Raw genomic sequence first — 16011 nt, 5'->3', positions numbered from 1 at the left:
AAGAATAAAAGGAATTAGTAAAAGCGGCGTAATATCTAACTCACTGATGTTAGACATGGTATTTCAATAGTCTGACATTATAAAGCTATAGACTATGTAGGGAAGATACACGCTAAGACTTTGATCATTCTTTCGACTCGTCTGGTACAATGTAATACAACAACTCTGTACTCTGAAAATATGAGCTGAACATGAAGAATGTAAACGATGTCAAACCAAATAGCCATTCCTGTCGTTGGAACGGGGTGCATTGCTAAATGTAGCTTTAGTTTGGTTGTTGTTTAGCGCCGCACTCAACAGTATTCCAGCTGTATGGCGGCGATCTGTAAATAATCAGGCCCAGACAATCAAGTGAACAACTGTATGAACATGAATCTACGCCGTTGGGATACGATATCAGATGTCAACCTGGTCAGAGATTCCACAAGGTGGCATTTGTCCATTTATTTTTTGCACCCCAATTCGCATACACACGATTTTATGGAGAAAATCTCAGAATGCACGAATATTTATACTGATGTTATCTTCCAACACTGCACATTCCCGCCCGATCAAGCCGTTTCTGTCACTAAAACCCGTGCCGCCACTTTGAGCGTCGCGTGACAGACAAAACACAGACAGCTCTGCACAGTATGCTCGTGGTTATTGTCGAGAAGTGGGCGGGGCTTAAACGCGAGACAGGTTGTGTGGTGCCGAATTTACCATAGCCACAACGTGCTTATAAACACGCGTACGTTTAGAAGGCCTAACTGGTAGAATGGCCATTATGTCACGTTATTATTATTACGTTTGCATACATCTTTATGCATCTAAAACCGGAAATGAGTTTACAAAATAGCGTTACTACATTACCTGTTTTGGGCGAGCTTCGTCTGTTCAAATGTTTAAAACATCTTTCAGGATATTCTCGGTTTATATTTTGTAGGGTATGCCAGTATCTCTTGTGTTTAATCTGTTTCCTTTCTTTTGTTTACATTCTGATACTCAAGTCCTCGACCTTGAATCCCGAAAACTACTTGTCATGGACATATGTGCTGGGGTAGCTTAGTGGATAAAGCGTCCGCTCGTCATGCCGAAGGCCGAGTTCGATTCCCCACATGGGACAATGTGTGAGGCACATTTTCTAGTGTCTAGTGTGCTGGAATAATGCTTAGGGCGGCCTAAAACCATATTCACTCTCCCATAAACCAGAATTTGCTCCCCAAAGGCAGAACAATCGTCTTCTGAACACTATATATAAGTTACAACAAGTGGAAAGTATGAAGTTACATTGCTGAAACAAACATAAATGTAACCCAAATTACCATAACAAAATATACATTTTCATAATCTACAAAAGAAGCAAATCTAGATATTTATCAGCAACTGTGATTCCATTTTAAAATGAAATGGGGTTAACTGTTTTCAACACAATGATATGTATTTAGAAACTATATAGAATCTGAAACGATTATCAATTAACAAGCAGTAGCAGCAGCAAGCATACTGGAAGCACTAGTCTTTCTCACAGTCCCGGAACCACATTATGTTTCCTACTGCCTACTCTCTGCAATGCCAAATCCCTACAAGACGCAAGTTTAGATTGCCCCTAGGTTCTCTTTGCCGTCTCTCTTTTGGCGATTATTTGTTACTATCAAAATCATATCTATTTAGAGTTTAAGCGTTAGTCTACCTGAGTATTTATCGTGAGTATTTGTCCCAACACTTTGTCACTGTGATTGTTTAACATAGCCAGATCGACAGAACTGTAATGTTTAACCGTAGCCTTTATGCAAAAGTTTCCTTTATGGCTCCGTCTCTGTGGCGTCATCGTGTGCACATAGTGACGCTGATGCAAAGTGGGATCCGTTTTGATCGACATTTTGCTGACATATTTGATCCAGCTGGAATACTACCAATTCAAGGGTGAATCGGCTATAATTGTCCGCCACTCCATTCGATGACCTTATAGACAGAGCAAAGTGTAGGGTTTGGGAGACAGGGCAAGTAAAAGAATATTATCACTCTGTCATTCTGATACAGATCTTTATACTAAATAGTTACGTATGAAATTACATAGGGCTAAAACAATGACATATTTAGTGTAAAGTCTCTGGTAGAAAATGCCACTGAAGCAATGTAAATATCATATGTCGATTTACGGTTTGCCTGCATATTTGTGCCACTTGTGGTAGGATGGCATCAAATTGAATATCAGCATATTAGCATAAGTATTTGGGTAAGATAATCCAAAAAATAACTGAACAACGACATTAAAACAATTCGTAAAGTGACTGTCAGATAAAAAAAATCAACATCAAATTATATGAGCAGAGTGCATTATGAATTTAACATTTATCTAGGTATGTATATTTACGTAGCATACGTACATGTTCATGAAACGCACAAATATCTTATAACTATGGTATCACTAACACTAATGCAGTCATTTGTTTCAGTCGAGAGTTTCACTATCATTTCAGACAACACCTGAAATCAGAAGTCAGATGCCAATCCCAATTTACCTATTTGACTTGACTACGGTCGGTCATTTGGGACAACACGGGTACTTTATTAGTGAAAGAAATTCTTTGTATCAATGATTACACATGTACGAAAGTTGGTGGAAGTCACAAATATTTTTTTAACGATACATCCGGCACCTTGAGCAAATGGCAATATCCTTTTTAATCATCACAACATTTACTACACAACATCGTTAAGTTAAACTGATTTTGTCCCTATACTGAACAAACTAACCAAAGGATCAAGATAACATGGGACATATGTCCTGAAAATGCCTCTTATATGTTCCGTATGCTGTGAGGTGTCGCCGGATGTTTCAGTCCAGAAGCAAGTGGGAAACATTCATCATAAATTAGACGAAAGCATCAAATGGTGAAATGGCCAACAATAAAGTAGGGCCTTTAGTGTTATATCACACTGCAATGGTTTATTCACAGTATCTGAGTGAAGTTGAAAGCGAATGCTATCTGACTGACTGGGCCCTGAGCTGTTGCGACTAAAAGCGGTGAGGTACTGTTCACCCATGGAACTTCCAGCACGACAATCTGACCTTGAACTTCATAATCATAGGGGACGGGAAATGTCCACATAATGTTTTCCTCGCCGTCACCAAAGGATGTATCCAAGGCAACTAGGTAATTCGTGGCATTGAAAGAAGAATGGGGCTCTGATTTATTCACCCGTCTTATGGCGAAGAGAAGGAGGTCAGCGTGTGTATTTGGATCCAAGGCGACCATCACCCTTGATGTCACTTGTACCGTGGTGTTCAGCATTTGGGACACGTTAGCGATTTGTTGGACCTGGCTTGAGATTTGATCGAATCCGTTGATAGTGTCCCCAAACTGTGTCACAGCCCACACCAGACTTCCCTCTCCAAGCCTCTTACGTTGCTGTGTGTGCTTAGCTTGTCTTTTGTGTTTTGGATCCGCGTGTTGGATTTCTTGCGTCATGGAAGTGTCCCAGGACGAGTCCAGTCCTACTCTGCCATACGACGAGTCATAGACTGACATGTGAGATAGGGAGAAGTTGTTGCTGTATAACAAACTCATGTTGGTTCCTAGATCTTGAATGCCTACCAGTCTGGAAAATGAGCTTTCAAGGCAACTCTGACGATGTTCCACCAATGTTAGCATGTCACAGATCCCGATAGGGGGAGCCACGCTGGCCATCACTGTTCCAAAGAAGAAGCTCAAACTCGACTGTTCATTTGCCTGCTGGGACGACTGGTGTCGGATGTTGCTGTTCCAGTGGCGGCCCTGTTGGGGATGACCCGCACCGGAATTATCAAAGTTTGGGTTTCCTGTACCGGAAGAACCAGAATTTGGGTTTCCTGTACCGGAAGTACCAGAATTTGGGTTTCTTGTACCGAGAGTATCAGACTTTTGAGACTTGTTTGTAGCGACAAATTGTACAGACCCTTGCTGAACCATTTCAACTACATTAGAAGACTTGTCATGTCGATGTACTGGATTTCGAAAACTGTTGATAGGTTCCCTAAATCTTTTGCCACCTTTTGCTTTAGATCGTGTGAGCATGCCCAGCAGAAATAATTCACGTTCTGTCCGATCAGCTGTCTTATACATTAACCTCTTGTCGTGCTCCAGAGAGTCATGAGTGTTTCTGGAGAAACGAGACTGATTCATTTTGTCAGTGATCCTCGGTTTTACTGCTTCGTCACGCGAGAACCTGGTTATTGGATTCTGTTTACTAGAATCTATGTCCGTACTGGTTTGCTCAGGTTCATACTGGGGCGATTTCTTGGATTTCACTGATTCCCGGAAGTTAACCTTGACCTCTAGTTCCAGGTTGATGTACCAGACGATGTCGATAGGCTTCACCATGCGATCCTGGATGTCAATGGCGTACACACGTTGCAGAGCTAGAATGCCCAGCTGTGGAAAATGTGGAAGAACATGATAAAATCAGCGACACAAAATACCAATATGCCATCCATCAAAAGTTATTGCGGTATCTTGGATTTATGATGTAAGGATAGCCAACAGGCTATTTTTCTCAAACAGTCCGGAAGGAAATGCTCTGTTACAGAGTAGGGGTAATGTTGTGCCACTAGAATTTGGATGAAAGTTCGAGTCAGCCCATACCCGGTCTCCTGCAGTTAGGTCTTTGTCCTTCAATACTCTGCAGTACAAAATCTGTCAGCAAACGCTTCTCGAGGATTGCTCAAACATGTTTCAATGACAGCAGGTGCACGTGTCACAGGACAGAGACGGTGGCAGTCGAATGGGCACTTGAGATGTCAGTGCCGGGCGGGGTGGGGAATGGAGGTACAGCAGGACAAGCTGACGTGTATGTTCATTGAATGCTGTGAGAAGGGATAGCTGAGATGTTGCTAAATGGTAGTCACAGTACAAAGCAGTCTAAGTAAACTTAGTATCTGTGTATTTCGTTACACTCCACCACTGAGTTTAACAAAACCTAGTAGAAGGTCGCGTCAGGTAACCTTTGAGCGACAAATGGCCGTCCAGTCAAACGCGGGACGGTTAAATAGATTTAACCAATCACACAACGGCTACTATTGAGGGATCGGAGGGACTTCCAAAATATTCACGTCACTGACATGGATCTCTCCGCAAACAAAAATCCGCACAGAATACAGTTATTTTACTTGCATTTATATACGCGTTAGGGATTCTGTGGACATTGTTACCATTAGCTAATATTTCCGCCAGATAACATCCTTGAATATTGCCAAAAACACTATTTTCAGCGACTGTTTACTCACCGTTGTCATGGTTGTACGTACGCCGTGAGCATCACCCTTAAGCGAGCGTACGCTAAATAGCATTCGGAATCGTTCGGGTACGAAGTTCAAAAGGTATGTGCGAATGTGCACTTTCGCGATTTGGTAAACTGTGTTCTGATTGGTCAGTCTCAAAGGTTACCTGACGCGACCTCCCATAAGGTTTTGTTATACTCAGTAGTGGAGTGTAACGAAAAGTACTGAGAATAAGTTTACTTAGGCTGCAGTACAAAGCAAGGAAATGAGATAAACGTACACAGAAAGCATACGTTGAAAGCATGTTATATTTGGGGAAAAAGGCTAATGAATGACTTGTAACATGGCAAACCTATTCATTTTGAATTTTATTTAGTCGACATCTTTGATATTTAATGGAAGCCAAAAGCATACACCCCGGTCGTATTCCTAGCAGTTGCGACGAATGTCTCATATGATCCGCTAGCAAAACTGATTTGGCCTTCAATCTGAAACGAATCGGGCAAGGGAGTACTCCACATTACGGTAGGCGCTGTCCGTGAAGACAGAACTCCTTGCAGTGTCACGAGGTGTTGGGAGTACCTCTCGGCTGTTGTGTTTGCAGTGCTCAGTGCGAACATGAGCACAAACCTATCACCTGTATCTTTATGTACCATTAGTTTTGAGGATAGCCTGGCGCGCTTCACATTCAGTAAGGTACTTAAAGTAACGTTCATGGACATTGTCTTAGTTTTTGGGTCAAGTGCTGAAATAACAGAGCCCCGTTGCTGAGCAACCCAGACGACCGGCATCTGAACAGCATCGTCATAACAAAACATGACGTCATCGTAGATTGCGAAATAAGACGGGGGATAACTAGCTGTATACACCACGGTTCCCTTCGAGCCGTCTTCTCTAACGGCTAGCACCGTCGACACAGCGTCACCATCAACCCCCGACAAACTGATGTAGATGGTGCTGAGGTAATACAGCAACACATTTTCAGAGCCACCAGTAGAATCGTTTTCGGAAGCGAAAGTAGTCATCCCTGTTTCAATTTTCAGGCTCCATGCCACGCGCATGCGCTCTAACTCACTGACCCGGATGTCGACAGAATATAAGCGCAGCATTCTCACAATCTGAAAACGGACATAGGAAGCGGCTGAAGCAAAGTCTTGAGAGATAGCATATTTTCATCAAGTGATACAAAGCGGGCAGAGGACTGGAGTAGTCGAAATCAGGGAATGAATATAAGCTGTTGTATTGATAAGGGAATGAACACAACCTGTTGTATTGATAACGGAATGAATGTAAATTGTTGAATTGAGAAGGAAATGAGTAAAAGTTGTATTGACAATCGGGTGACTATAAGCTGTTGTATTGATAACGGAATGAGTATAAGCTGTTGTAGTGAGAAGGGGATGAGTATTCGCAGTTGTACTGGTAATGGAATGAGTATAAAACTGTTGCATTCCATAAAGGGATGAGTATAAGCTGTTATTTTTTATAAGGGGATGAGTATAAGCTCCTATACGGATGTCAAAAAGTAGAGACCCTCACCATGACAATGATGTAAATGCAGCTGATCTTTTATGTTTTTATGTTTAATTTCTCTACGTAATATCTGTCAACTTCAAGCAAATTGGTTTGCTATGTACCAGCCTCAAGATCCCCATTTTGTTTGACTTCTTGTCTTGGAAGGCAGAAGTCCGCTAAATTCAAACTTATATATTATAGTGAAAGGGCTTGTTATGGAGACTCCCACCCACTTCAAGATGACTTTATCCTAAGAGCATAACCTATTCTAATGTTTTCACTATTCACACGTGATGCCAATGGATTAAGCCAAATACTGAATGGTCACACAAGTACAACCTCCCGATATATTGTGAACAGTAGTGGAGTTGTCCTTAAGACACAGCCAGTGTGTAAATCTGATTGAAGCAATCTTTGTCTGTTGATTATGACAGAATTACATTCAATACGATTCTGATTCTGAACATATTCTATATGATATCCTCTGGAGACATACCATTTTCCAAGAATAATCAAATGACATCGTTTTCATTTTTTGCAATCATTTTACAAATATTATACACCGATGTGTTGTGATGACTCATATCTCGTTAACCACATACCCCATATGTGAAACTTTGAATATAGCTTTGCTAATGATCCCTTCACAATAAGGTGGTAACTTTACAAACCTTGGACATCGAGAACATAGTTAGGCTAACAACCTCTTGACAATTCCTCGTACATCATTGCCTGGTCGTTTGCTGCTATAGAGATAAAATTACTCCTCATACACTGACGCATTTTTAAGAACAGCATTGGAGCAGCTCCAGTGTGACCCACTGGGTCTCCCTACCTTTTCTTGCGGTATGGCGGCGTCTTGAGGGTCGGGCTGGAATTGAGTGAGGATGTAAGCGCGGCTTCCCTTCATGATGGGCTGGGCGATAGGGTGGAATGTCCCGTTATACCTCTCCACGTTTCCGCGAAGCACCAGGGACGCCAAGGGGATCCCGTCTGGGAAAATTCGAAAACAAAAATATATATTACAATTGTGTATATGTTACGAACCTTTCAGCACTTACAAAAGCTGCGAGGACATGCAACAACAAAGAAACTACAAAAAGAACCTGATGTTTTTATGCAGATTTTACGATTTTCTTTATCTCAGCTGTGTACAGTTAAACATAGGTGTGTCCAAATCGGGGGACCTTCGTAAATAATTCGAGTTATCAAAAACTCGGCACAACCGCATAACTGCGATCGAAGAAGGACAGGGCATAATATCGAGTCAGTTGTAAGATAGAAGTTCGACGCGCCAGTGTTTGATTCCGTGTGTGTGTGCGCGCGCGCGTACATACATCCACACACATATATAGATACACACACACACAAACGAACGTGTGTGTGTACAAAACGGCCACCAGCCCCATTACCAATATATGCTCTTGTTCTTCATTTTCAAAACGCGGTTGATTTCATACCAGAGTGAGTATGGTTTTACGCCGCTTTTAGCAACATTGCAACAATATCACAGCGGAGGACACCAGAAATGGTCTTCACACATTATGAGGATGTCAGTAACACAAAGTCTGGATTTCGGCTGAGTGACCTAGACTTGCTTCATTAAGAGCTCGAGCTGTGCATATGAGACAACAAAGTGGTTGAGGAACTAGGAGACTAGTGTTCTTTAAAAGTACATCCTCCTCCCAAACGTTGGAGGCGTATTCTATAGGCATAAACATCTAATTGCAGACAGATTATCCTGTTTTGTTCAGTTTGTCGGCTTGATGGACGATGTGACAAGGCAAAACTCTAATGAAGATCTAAAGTAACATACTCTAGGCAGTTCACATTACTTTTGGTGTTGACTGTTTTCACAAGGGAGGAGAGATACGGCAAGGGTGGAAGGGACAGGCTGCTTCTCTACACGTAAGATATAATCTGCATGGGTTGTTTGTGGAAGTTCGGGAGGGGAGAGGGGAGGCCGGAGTAGAGGGGGGTTCGTTGAGGCCTGGAAATGGTCGTAAGTGTCAGACCCAGGAATGGCGATGTTTATCTTGATAATCAGTCATTTAGATTCCGAGATGTGGCGATGTTCCTGTGTAGGGAGGTGGATTTACAACACCACTCACTGACTTGTCACCCCATGGTGACGGGGGATCTGACGAACATGAGAACAACACGGCGTGATGGACACACTGCAGACACACACACACACGCACGCACGCACGCGCGCGCGCGCGGTTTCAAACTGTCTCATTCGTTCAACATTCAGAACACAGTTTGGCGTGTTCATGATTGTCACAAAAGTTCACGAACGTCCACTTTCAGTTTCTGAGATATAATGACGTCACTGGGTTTCCAGTATAATAACAATATAACCCATATCAGATAATTAATGTGGGTCAGAAAATACTGAGATGACAACTAATTAGCACCACTGTTCCAGCGATGAGGAGTTAACAGAACCTCTGTATATTACAGATAGATAGATAGATAGATAGATAGATAGATAGATAGATAGATGAGCGACGAGCGAAATAAAGTACACAGATGTAATTGTTGTTGTAATTCCAAATTTGCGTTTTATCTTCTAAAATTATTGAAGAACACTGATTGTATAGAACGCAACCATCATGTTTCATTTGTCAAAATGCAACGAAAACATTTGTGTTTTGTACTAATGTTTTCAAAGTTGTGATTATTGTCCTATGCACAGGGGTATCAAACTTGTTTGTCGTGAAGACTGAACAATCACTTGACAAAACTCTCACGAGAAAAACTGCCAAGACTGACGTCGGCGCAACGAGAACGGGCCACAGGAATGTCACAAATGGGTGCTTCCAACAGCCATATTGCAAGGACATATCTCGGATGTTAAACCGTTTCAATATGACAGGCAAGACATATACTCGACGCAGAATTTGGCGTCCCAGAGTCACAACACCCCAAGAGGAATGCTACGCAAACGGATGTTGACGGTGACGTCATCAGCGGCCACATCATTGGTACTTCGCGTGAGCCGATTCAAAGTGACATGACGACTTCCGTATATGGGCCCACCGACCGCTGCATTCAACGGCATTGACCTTCCAGTGTCGTAGGGACCTGCAGTGGTCATAACTACATAAGGTAAGATAAGATAAGATGTATTATTGCATAGCATTCCATGAAGAAACAGTGGTAATATTCCATAAACGACAAATATAAACATAAAGGTACAAAGATATAGATTAAGCAAAGATTACATCGCTCTTTATTGTTACAATGTCATTTTGGTGATAATGCACGTGTATTGCGGCGTGCTGCAACATGCATTTTCCATTTCATCAAAAGTTCTTGTTACTGGAAGATACACAGCCTGTGTACTTTCCTTTGCTCGTCAGTATAATACCCTAAATAGAGGCGAGGCACTAGGTAATTAGAGTCTTTATCCAATCGGGTACCCATTTTTGGCCGGGGGAAAGGAGACGATTGTGTACAGATTTACTTGCCTAAGGTGAAACCACATGTATCACATTACATATCACGTTTAGGAAATCCTAAATTAGATTAACAAATGGTACTCTTGAACTGGAATTGGATCTGGGTCTTCTACGTGACCAGCGAACGTGTGATATATCTCAGAGAGTCTGTCTCCCTGTCCCCGAACCACATTATTTCCCCTACTGCCTAGCCCTCCCTGCAATGCTAAAACCCTAAATGAAGCAAGTCTAGATTGCTTCAGGTTACCGAATCTCACAGATTTTCCATTTTCATTTAAATGTGATTATTTGTTACTATCAAAATTATATATATTCGGAGCCTAAGCGTTAGTCTTACTGTTTCATTCCATGAATGTATCTCAGGGATTCAGATGGGATAACCGCATAATATCCACTGAGGGGGATAATACACACTCACCTGTATGTAAGGTGTATAAGTGTATTTATGTAGCTACATGTTCCGTAAACGCGATGTCGATGGTTAAAGAATGTACACCTACCTGAATTTATGTGATTTAATACATACCTTTGTGAATACGTTTTTTAACATCACTCTTCATAAGATAAGCAGTAATTTTACCATTTGTTTCATAAATCATGAAGCAAAGGTTTTGTCAAGAACAAGTAATTTTCCATCTGTAATTGTTAAATAGCACATACAAGACGTAAGACATTGATTGCGCAAATATCCCATGTAGAAACAGTGACAATATTGTATAAAGTACATAAACAAATATATAACATAGTGTAAAACTGTATCTCGCAGACAGACCAGGTAAACTTACTTGATAGGTAGGCGACCAGTTCCCCCGTCTGAGACACAATGAATAAGATGTTCCCTTCTCCGAACACAATGCTGGAACAGAGCATCGGGGATGGTAAGTGGATTGGGTTCAGCGCTGTGTTGAATAGTGTTTCATTTATATCACGCCTGAATAAGGCAGCGAAGAGGAGGGATCAGTGATTGTGTTTCTACGCCGCTTTTAGCAATATTAAAGTAACAACACAGCAGGGACACAAGAAATGGGCTTCACACATTGTACATATCATGGGGATTCGAACCCCGGTCTTCGGCATAACGACGGTGCGTGGAACAGAGATGAGCCCGAAAGGATTAAGTGGACAGAGTGAAACCCTAGTCTGTCTGTTTCGCATTCCTTTCCATGGTCAACCATTATGTAATTCTACATCAGCAGGTCTAGATTTTTCACAGGCGAGATCACCATCAGAAACAACAACCCAAGCTTTATCCCGATTCACTGAGCCTGGTAGGCGTAAGGGAGACAACCGTTTACAAAAAGGTGCGACGATGGCAGTAAAGAAAACTGCGTCAGTTCTTCGTGTCGGTTAACGGAAATTACCACCCTACGTAATTTACAGGACTTACTATGCGTGACATTGACTCCAGCTGAGCCACACCACCCGGTTAGACAAAAACATATCATGAGAAAACTGCATGAAGAACTAATGTCATGAACTTTAGCGTTGTAATCATTACACTGTTAATTACTGTAAATGCACTATCAGCCAGTTGTCTGCGAATTATTTTGGTACGTATCTTGGGACAGCATACAAATAATATACTAGAAAATTAGGAATTCTGAAGATCACTAAGTAGTTGGTGGTCTGTGGTTTCGGGGAACATAGCCCAGAATTCTGTAAGCCGTAGGGCAGCTCTTGGTCTGTCTGATTGTGGGTGTGACCCATGCCGTTACACGTGGCTGGGCGTCTATGGCATACTGACCAGCAAAACAAACGCAAGTTTCGAAAAAGGAAATCTCATATAAGTAAGCGTTCATATTCATGTCTTCAGTTTATAAAACGTGACAAAAAGCCAGCAAAGTTGTGTTTCTTTTGGTGTTCAATATATTATGGAGATTATATATCGAGATATGCAGATTGACTGGGACCGAATATCGACACCTAACCTGAAAGTGTTCAACATATCTTGTCTCGGCTATAGAAGCGACCACGGTCACTACAATACCTGTAGACTGGTGTCATGCTAGGGTCCAGTGGAATAACGGGCTTCTCCACCGTGCCGTTACCGTCCACCTTCGTCAGGTATCTGCCGTCGCTGCCGATGATGTCACCACTTATGTCCATGACAGGAAGCGAGGGGTTGATCAAGGTGGAGTCCCTCCACAACACCCTCCCGTTGTCTGCGTCAATCCCCACGTACCCACTAAAACGACATTAATGGAAATAGAAATACGCTCGGCCTTTAATGACGAAACAAACAACCCAAGAAGTTCCTACTTGTTTAATATATATGTTCAGGATATTCCAGCTATAGAATGGTTTTCTGTTAAACACTGGACCAGGGGCCCCTTTCAAGAAGCAGTCTTTACTAACGTTAAGCGCAACTCCCATTCTTTAACATTGAATTAAAGATACCTTAGTGACATACGATCACCGTAGTGCTTTATAAAAGGATCCTCAGAACACCCAGTGGCTGATAATGCGAGCAACCATCTAAAGGTGTAGTGTACAATAATACAATCAACTTAGTCATCGTGGACAATTATGCTGCCTCTTCCGGTTGTTAGTTTGTCGTTTTATGCCGCACTACAATGTTCCAGCTATTTGGCGGCAGTCTGTAAAAAATCGAGTCTAGACCAGTGATCAACAGTATAAGCATTGATCTACGCAGTTGAGTAACGATGACATCTGTCAGCCGAATTAGTGAGTCTGATTATCCAATATTGTAAGTCGCCTCTTACAACAAGCATGGCCGGGTTGCTTAAGATAAAGTCTAAACCTGGAACCTCACTTTTCATGACTTGTATAAGCTGCCGGGGACCTCTATACGGTAAGCCCAATCAACTACAGAGCAGAGCCATTTTGCCACCAGGTGTTCTAAATGGTGTTAGAGACAATGCACCACAGCAAAGAGAATGTAAGTGCAGTCTTATCTCTGTTAAATATGACTGGGTCCCGATCACAACGAGCTGTGACGTAAAACTCACTCTCGCAACAAGAGCTATCGTAACTCTGTAGTGTATCGTATACTAACGAATGACAAAGCTCAACGATCGCTTATGGATTAAGATCCCGATCCACAAGCGTTACGACCTGTCGTTACGCCATTGTTTACCACAGGCTACGAATGCTGTAGCGTTACGAACGTTTTTAAGATCGGGACCCGGACCCTCTCGTTTGCTAATGCTAAAACAATATGCAGCGATAGCGAAAAAAGCCCAGCAATACGGAATGGAGACAAATCACACAGTACAGACGAGACCAACACGAAAGTTGGATATACGGGGATAGCTTGATCAAATCATCCAGAGGTTACGCTGATGATTAGATTTTAGTCAGCCTTCTGCTTTGTGTGAGCAGTTTCCAAAACACCGCCATGTTTGATCACTCTGCACGGGTCGGGTTTTCAAGTTGACCTGTGACCTCTCGTAGGAACAGATCCGACTGGTGGTGAAATATATGTCTCTAAATAAGACCACTTTGGTAACTGTCTACATATTTGCTTGTAATAAGGCACCATTGAAAAAAACAACATTCATTGCATGCTGTGTTAAACCATAACAACTGTAATTGAGAACACCATTTAGTGAAAATGGTTTAACGGCACATTTAACTGTACTCAGAAATATGGAAGACACTAGCAATGCGGTACTTTTCACATCTCAATATGGGGATTGGAGCCTCATGCGTTGCCAGCAATCGCTTCACCCACAATGTAGAATGGATATAATTTTGACAGTAACAAACAAACCTATTATGAATTGAAAAGGAGCTCTGGGGACAGCAGAGATTCCTGAACCTGGGAAAATCTACACTTGCTTCCATTAAGACTTTAGCATTGCAGGGAGACTTTGACTGTGGGGAAAATAATGTTGTTCGGGGACTGTGAGGTAAATCTCACTCATAATTGTAATTGATATCAGTATCAATGTTACGTTATTATAACATACAAACTATCAGTTAATAGTCAGATAAGAGTTCGCTTCATAGTCAACTGCAGTTTATCGTTGTAAGTTACTCCGGTTCGGGGGATACAACCTTACTCGGGACTGATAAAACCCCGTATTTCCCACGACACGCTGTGATAACTTATAATATCCCACATCACAATATATACTTCGCTGTCCCGTCAACGCTGGTCAGCAGCCAGTAAAGGAAAGATTCTGGAGGTATTGCCATGGTATCACTATACTGAGCACTACGAGTGTGTAGTGACTATCAGGACCCGTTAGTTGCCTAACGTGGGTTGCTAACGACCAGTTGTAATCCGGTCTTTACGGGGTCGAGTGTGTTAGTGATATAGCAGAATTGGCAGCAGGGTCTCTTGTCTTGTAACAGACAGACCTGTGCTCAAAGATCTCACGTTGGATTAACGGGGTGGCTAGTACGGATCTACGCACACAAGTTACGAATTACACATACAAACCTGATGTGTGCTTCTCACTATATACTAGGTCATCTCTTGTTTTTACTTGAATAACCGCATCTGAGGTTTTTGTTTTGGAGGGACAAGTTTTACTTTTTTCGCCAGAAAGACCTGTTCCCAGGTTTTATTTTTCGTTAGTAAGACCGCTTCCCTGGTTTTACTTTTCCTAAGGTTATATGAACATCAATATTCAAATGGTTCATGAGTGTTTGAAATGAGTTGAAAATATCGTTCAGGTTTAAGCTCAAATTACAAAGGTTTTCCCAAGCAAGATTAGAATCGCAAGTCTCAGATTCTGCCCCTCGGGATTTCCCTCCCCCTCCAGTTTTACATCGTCTACCAAAACCTCGGAGGCGTGCTTTCTCTTATACATCACACAAATATGGGTTTGCATGCATCAAAAAGGAGTGAAAACAGTTTTTGTTACCCACTATTGTGACGGGCAGACGACATGTCTGTCGTTACTGACGCAGCCGAGCAGCCGACTTCCGCTCCCGGATGAATTTGACAGCGGTGTTGTCCAGACGACCTTGACCCCTGACCTTGGAATTCCCGATGGCGTCAAAAGGGAGAAGGACCCTGTGGGTGTGCAACCGTAAGATGGACAGCCAGACACAGGTTGTGAGACCACAGACTGGACACACGCACAGGCGCTCACCGTTGCGACCCATACGAGCAACATGGTCCAACTTTCCTCAACGAGACAGTCGAATATTCCGTTGAACTAAATATCTTCTATCACTCCCTTGTCATTCGACTGATGTGATACGTACCTATTGCAGTCACGTGAGCGTGATATCAATTACGGACAATTAAACTATGTCCACAACAATGCTAGTGATAACAGGTGTTGTACTCGTCTGTCATCCAGTCCCTGAAAACAATTATACCTAACGCAGGTCATGCAAATCTTAACTATGTGGCAGTTCAGATTGCCACAGCAGTTGAAAATGTAGAAAGTCTCTGGACCAATTTGGGGTTCGTTTGCCCACAAGGGTACAAACCCATATCCCCCGCTGTGATATTCCTGGAATATTTCTAAAAGCGGCGAAAGACCATACTCATTCATTATAGACGAGTAATTTTATCAATATTTCTATGTACAAAATTAATTGCCCCACTCTCGTCCACGTGTACAAATTTGAGGACCTCCTGAGAACAAAATGGCTGATTGTACCACCCACCACCGTTGTCTGGGTCGGACTGTACACCTACTACCGCTGTCTGGGTCAGACTGCACACCTACTACCGCTCTGTGTGGGTCAGACTTCACACCTACTACCTGTGTGTGGGTCAGACTGTACACCTACTGCCTGTGTGTGGGTCAGACTGTACACCTACTACCGCTGCGTGGGTCAGTTTACACACCTACTACCGCTGTG

The 16011-nt window shown here is 42.4% G+C and overlaps 1 protein-coding gene across 1 annotated transcript; it reads right to left on the bottom strand.

The window, feature by feature from the left end:
* Positions 1–2011: 2011 nt before the first annotated feature.
* LOC137265365 (uncharacterized) lies at positions 2012–15426 on the bottom strand. The gene is made up of 5 exons (XM_067800755.1): positions 15061–15426; positions 12209–12406; positions 11007–11077; positions 7593–7750; positions 2012–4397 (listed from the first exon to the last, which is right to left on the bottom strand). The coding sequence occupies exons 1-5, from the start codon at positions 15309–15311 to the stop codon at positions 2937–2939; spliced, it is 2139 nt and encodes a 712-aa protein (XP_067656856.1). The 5' UTR covers positions 15312–15426; the 3' UTR covers positions 2012–2936.
* Positions 15427–16011: the final 585 nt, after the last annotated feature.

This window comes from Haliotis asinina, chromosome 15 (genome assembly GCF_037392515.1).
Source record: "Haliotis asinina isolate JCU_RB_2024 chromosome 15, JCU_Hal_asi_v2, whole genome shotgun sequence".
NCBI classification, from domain to species: domain Eukaryota; kingdom Metazoa; phylum Mollusca; class Gastropoda; order Lepetellida; family Haliotidae; genus Haliotis; species Haliotis asinina.
Note: the sequence above shows the minus strand (reverse complement) of the source record. Positions and strands in the feature narration are given on the sequence as shown.